Source organism: Arachis hypogaea, chromosome 11, assembly GCF_003086295.3.
Source record: "Arachis hypogaea cultivar Tifrunner chromosome 11, arahy.Tifrunner.gnm2.J5K5, whole genome shotgun sequence".
NCBI lineage: Eukaryota > Viridiplantae > Streptophyta > Magnoliopsida > Fabales > Fabaceae > Arachis > Arachis hypogaea.
The window spans coordinates 8,919,491-8,925,490 of NC_092046.1; the positions used below are offsets into that span (position 1 = coordinate 8,919,491).

A 6,000-nucleotide genomic window follows, 5' to 3' on the forward strand; every position below is an offset into this window, starting at 1 on the left:
GACGAAAATATCCGATACAAAATTTTTCAGGAACCTATTTAAATGTATACTCTTTAATATATTTGAGGTGACTCCAACTTAATTTGTCCCCTCACAAACCAATTATATGTCACGTTTTCACTATGCATGTGCTTTTTCACTAATGAACCTTATCTTTCTTAAACCAATGGCCATTTTCTCTTCTCTTCCAACAATGGATTCTCCACTCCCTGCTATTAGCTTTACATCAATGATTATCTCCCTTCTCCTTTTCATGATCATGGCATACAAAATAATGATGAAAAACCCTAACAATAAATCTCTCAAGTTACCACCAGGGCCAAACAAGCTACCAATAATTGGGAACATACACAACCTTTTTGGCTCACCACTTCCCCACCATACATTGAGAGATTTATCCACAAAATATGGACCCTTGATGCATCTTAAGCTAGGTGAAGTTTCAACTATAGTGGTGTCTTCACCTGAATATGCCAAGGAGTTCTTGAAAACCCATGATCTAAATTTTTCATCAAGAACTCCTATTCTAGCTTCAAAGATAATGTCCTATGGTTCTAAGGGTTTATCTTTTTCACCATATGGTGATTATTATAGACACTTAAGAAAGATTTGTGTGTTGGAGCTTTTAAGCTCTAAACGTGTCCAATCTTTCCAACCAATCAGAGTTGAAGAGCTCAACAATCTCATCAAATTGATTGCTTCAAAAGAAGGGTCGCCTATCAATCTTTCCAAAGAAGTGTTCTCAACAATATCTACTATTGCTTCAAGGTCTGCTTATGGCACCAAGTGCAGGTACTGTTGAAATTTCAAGTGTGAGTTGTAAGTTATATATCCGTTAAATTTAGATTAATAAAGAATATATATTTGAGAAAATTCATAAAGATTTTGGGTTAAACAATAATGTCAAATTTGCTGTATTGTTTTTCATTTAACAGATTTAATTTAAAAAGATTTTTTTGTTTTTAATTCAAAAAATAAAAAGTAAATATCTAAATTGATTCCAAATAAATTTCAAATCAGACACTTAGTTTTTTTAAAAATTTGTTTTTTTAGAAATTCCTAAGAATTATTTTTGATAATAACTAGTCCTTTTGTGACTAATTTAATTTGTCTTATATTTAAGATCTAATTATCTTAAACTTAAATTTGTTAAAAACTTGTTTATCCAGTATATATATTAAGAATTTGATTGAAAGGGACGAAAAAATCAATCTATTTATAGCAGGAGTATAATTGAATTTTAGAATAATAAAAATTTATTAAAAATTGAAGTGTTTTTGTGGCGGACAGGTACCACAAGGAATTCATATCAGTTGTTAGAGAAGCTACATTGATTTCAGGAGGTTTTGAGATTGGAGATTTGTACCCTTCTATTACATGGCTTCAATATGTCTCTGGGTTGAAGCCCAAGCTTGAGAAATTGCACCGAGAAGCTGATCACATAATGCAAAACATTTTCAGTGACCATAGAGAGATGAAAGCATCAAGGAACACACAAGAACAGAGTGATGATGTAGAAGCAAATGAGTACCTCTTGGATGTGCTCTTCAAATTCCAGGATAGTAGTAATCAGCAAGAGTTTCAATTAACAGATGATAGTATCAAGGCTGTGATACTGGTAAGCAAGTCTATCCCACTTCAGCAATTAAAGTTTTCATCTTCTCCTTTATAAATTAGACTTACTTTGGGGTTTCTGTTTATGTTTTCGACTAGAAAAGATATAATCTATAAAATCAATAATGAAACTTTTGACAGACACAAGATGATATATTGTGATAGATAAACTTTAAAAGAATTGATTCTGAAAAGTTATGGCCAATGATTGCGACACATCAGCAATAGGGTTAACTAACTCCTAATTCCTCATCAGCTCACAACTTGCACTAATGACCCCTCTGATAACAGATTCTATATATGAATTGGATTTCTGTCGTATTTTGACATGTATGTTGAGTTGTGCCTGGGCCTTGATTGAGGATGTTTTATTTTCTAAAACATACAAAGGATACTAAGTCAAACAGATATCATTGATTTTAATATCTATAGTGTACTTGGTACGTACATAAAACATTTCAATGTAGTATTTATATCTTAGTATGTATGTAACTTGTGTGCCAAAGAATATAAATAGTTCACAAAGTTATGTTTATGCACAAGTTACATACATACAAAGAATATAAATAGTAAATCATTGTCAAAGAATATTAAATTCTAATAATTCTATAGGATTGCTTTGTTATTGTCTTTTGTGTCAGGTGCTTTGATATTTTATTTCTCCTTATGAATGAGGACCACAGTAGTGCCTAGTCCCAACTACTAAATTTTGTGATAAATTTGGACCACTGCCCCCAAAATGATGGAAGGGACCTCAACACAGCATTGAATATTTGATTCCAATTATAAGATAGATCGATCTAATATCTTTGCTTGTTTCTTTCAGCCAGGCTATGTCATTTTTATTTGGTGCTATGCAACATCAACTATATATTAAAATATAAATTAAATTTTTAATTATTTTTATTTTTTTAATTATATAAAATATTTAAAATATTTTTATTTTAATAAATATATATTATTTCTAAATTTATTTTAAGAATACATATTAAAAATAAAATTAAATACATGTCCAAACGTGTTTAAAAAAATTAATTTTTTATTAAGACATGCATGTCAAACGGATATCGTGTTTAAAATGTCTCATACATAAACATGACACTTCAGTAAAGTATTCATGAGATAAAAATAACAATGTAATAAATAGTTATAAATTAATTATGAGAAAGTATGGGGAGCCAATAGAATATTTGTACAATGCATACAATAAAGGTTTAGGGAGTATTAGAGATATAACCATTAGTGTTACCTTTTTCTATCAGCTTGACATAGTATTAGAGTTCTAGATTCGAAAGGTGGGGGTAAACCTCAAAATCAGCTTAAACTTTTGAGATAAGTAGTTTTATGATATAAGATGTTAATTATCCCTAGTACTCGGATGGTTATTCTGAATATTATGGGTGATATTTATTTTGTAACTCATATAATCCATTATACACATTGTATAAATAAGCCATTAGCTCCTCATTGAATATTTAGAAGTGACACACTAGTTTAGATAAAAATATTCTCTCTCTCAATTATAATAACATGAACCGAAAATTGTGTAACTCATTAAGAAATACAAGTTGTTAACCAGTGTTTAAAATTAAATTTGCTCTGTTATGAAAGTAGCAATGCTCCCTTGGAATTTTAAGTCAGTTGTAAGCGGTAAATTAGTCAATAATATATTAATATATATCGAGGACTGATTTGATAATTTAAATTTATTGAGGTCTAAAATGTCCGATTAAATTTCTTAGAAACTTAATTAGAATATTACTAATTAGTTTAACTTGATCTATGGTTGTAGGACATTTTTGCAGCCGGAACAGAGACATCAGCTACAACCGTATTGTGGGCAATGGCAGAGATGATTAAGAATCCATTGATAATGAAGAAGGCACAAGCTGAAGTAAGACAAGTACTTGACAAAGAAGGAATAAATGGCATTGAAAAACTAAAATACTTGAAATCAGTTGTGAAAGAGACACTGAGATTGCACCCTCCTGGTGCATTTTTACTTCCCAGAGAATGTGGACAAGATTGCGAGATCAATGGATATCACATACCTTCCAAAAGCAAAGTAATAATCAATGCTTGGGCGATTGGGAGAGACCCAAATCATTGGGTTGAGCCTGAAAGGTTCAACCCTGAAAGGTTCATGAATAGCACTATTGATTACATAGGAAACAACTTGGAATTCATTCCTTTTGGTGCCGGAAGAAGAATGTGCCCAGGAATCACGTTTGGGGTGGCGAGCACTGAGTCTACACTTGCAATGTTGTTGTATCATTTTGATTGGAAGCTTCCCGATGGAATGAAGATTCAGGACTTGGATATGTCGGAAATTTTTGGAGTGGCAGTAATGAGAAAAGAAAATCTATGCCTTGTTCCCATTACTTCTCGTCCTATATGCAACTGAAGGTTTATGACAACAAAAACTATGGCAAAGATAAAATCAAGTTGTTAATTGTAAGATCAAATAAGTGTGCGTTTGTTTGGTTGGTAGAGATGTATGTTCATCTTATTTCCATAACTGGTCTTGTATGTTGAATACATTATTTCTTATCCTATTTTCATTATTTATTTTTATTGAGAACTTTCAAGCAAAGTAAAGTAGTAAGACCATCTCCAGTAGGAACTCATCCTAATTCTTATTTATGTCATAAAAAGTAACTCCACATCAGCTTTTGCATCATAAACAGTAAATAGGAACTCAAAGCATCTCTCTTCTCCATTAGGAGGAACTAACTTTAGTCCCTGTTGTGATCCCACTTAATTAATTAATTAAAATACTTAAAATTAATGTAATTAATTTTTTTGAATAATGTAATTTAAATTTATAAATTTAAAAATAATTCACTATTAAAAGATATTAATATTAAATAAATTCATATGTAACAATAATACACAATATATAATTCGGGATTACACTAACTTGTAAAATTACTTAATACAAAGAAAAACATAATTAAGCTCTATAGTTGACGACAAACATTGTGAAATTGCCATATGTGTTCAATCAAGTCCTCTTTCAATTGTCTATGCTGCTGCCTATTTCGAAGTTGGGCATTTCTTTGGAGAAATTGATGGTATGATGCAAAATCTTCTTCTCCCAGCTGAGGTTGTGATAAGCCATTTTCGACATCATCATACTCTAAGCAAAATTTCCTGCATAAATGTCTCTTTCATCCTCAACAATCATATTATGCAATATAATACAAGCTTTCACTATGTTGGCAAGCTTCTTCTTTTTCCAAAAACGAGCTGGACCACGTATAATTGTAAAGCGTGCTTGCAACACTCCGAATGCTCGCTCCACATCTTTTCTTTGCCCTTTTTGGTATTGTGCAAATAACTTGCGTTTCTCCCCTTGTGGCTTTGAGATTGATTTGACAAATGTGGCCCATTCAGGATAAATACCATCTGCTAAATAGTATCCCATAGTATAATTATTACCATTAATAGTATAATTTACCTCCGGAGCACGGTCATTTAGAATATCATCGAACATTGGAGAACGATCTAACACATTGATATCGTTATTTGAACCAGAAACTCCAAAGAACGCATGCCATATCCAAAGGTCTGAAGATGCTACAGCCTCAAGTACTATGGTTGCAACCCCACGATAACCATTCATGTACATACCTTTCCACGCCTTTGGACAAATTTTCCATTGCCAATGCATGCAGTCAATGCTACCCAACATGCCAGGAAAGCCACGACCCTCCACCATTTGTAGCAGGCGTCGTACGTCATTTGGATTGGGTTTTCGCAAGTATTCATCCTCGAACACTGAAATGACACCTTCAACAAATTTTTCCTAACATTCAATTGTAGTGCTCTCGCCTATGCGCACATAATCATCAACAGCATCAGCTGCTACGCCATATGCTAACATTCGTATCGCAGCGGTACATTTTCGGAGTTGCGACAAGCCTCTTCTTCCAATTGCATCAACCCTCTGTTGGAAATACGGATAGACGTTTGAGAGAGCGTCTACTATCCGAAAGAACACATGTCTTTTCATTCGAAATCTCCGTCGAAAAATGTCAGCATTATACACCGGTTCATCTGTAAAGTAATTTTGGAAAAGGCGATCATGTCCTGCTTCTCGATCTCTGTTGATCCATCTACGAGTAGTTGGGATAGAGCTTCTATCGATATCTTCTTCTTCTGAATCTTCGAGTAAACACTCATCGATCCAATTATCTATGAGTGTGTTATCTTGCCGTCTTCTTTTGCCATACAAAACCTCATTAAAAATATCACCAAAATTTCTAGCCATATCTAGAAATGTAATTTTTAGTTCTCTTTCGAGGTGAGAAACAAGAGTTGAAGTGGAGTTGCGGAGTCATTGATAGTTGATATTTATAAGTGTGTCTGCAATAAGTACCTTAA

At 32.7% G+C, this 6,000-nt stretch overlaps 1 protein-coding gene across 1 annotated transcript; it reads left to right on the forward strand.

Moving 5' to 3' along the window:
• Nucleotides 1-69: 69 nt before the first annotated feature.
• On the forward strand, nucleotides 70-4,207 carry LOC112720154 (cytochrome P450 71D9). Its single transcript, XM_025770996.3, has 3 exons — nucleotides 70-792; nucleotides 1,291-1,618; nucleotides 3,407-4,207. Exons 1-3 carry the CDS (start codon nucleotides 107-109, stop codon nucleotides 4,016-4,018), a joined length of 1,626 nt encoding a protein of 541 aa, XP_025626781.2. The 5' UTR covers nucleotides 70-106; the 3' UTR covers nucleotides 4,019-4,207.
• Nucleotides 4,208-6,000: the final 1,793 nt, after the last annotated feature.

What these genes read in the sequence shown, in the direction of transcription:
- LOC112720154 (XM_025770996.3), top strand. Translation starts at nt 107, where the DNA reads ATGTCACGTTTTCACTATGCATGTGCTTTTTCACTAATGAACCTTATC. An exon ending in GCTTATGGCACCAAGTGCAG is followed by an intron (nt 793 to 1,290) that starts GTACTGTTGAAA and finishes TGTGGCGGACAG; the next exon opens with GTACCACAAGGAATTCATAT. An exon ending in GTATCAAGGCTGTGATACTG is followed by an intron (nt 1,619 to 3,406) that starts GTAAGCAAGTCT and finishes CTATGGTTGTAG; the next exon opens with GACATTTTTGCAGCCGGAAC.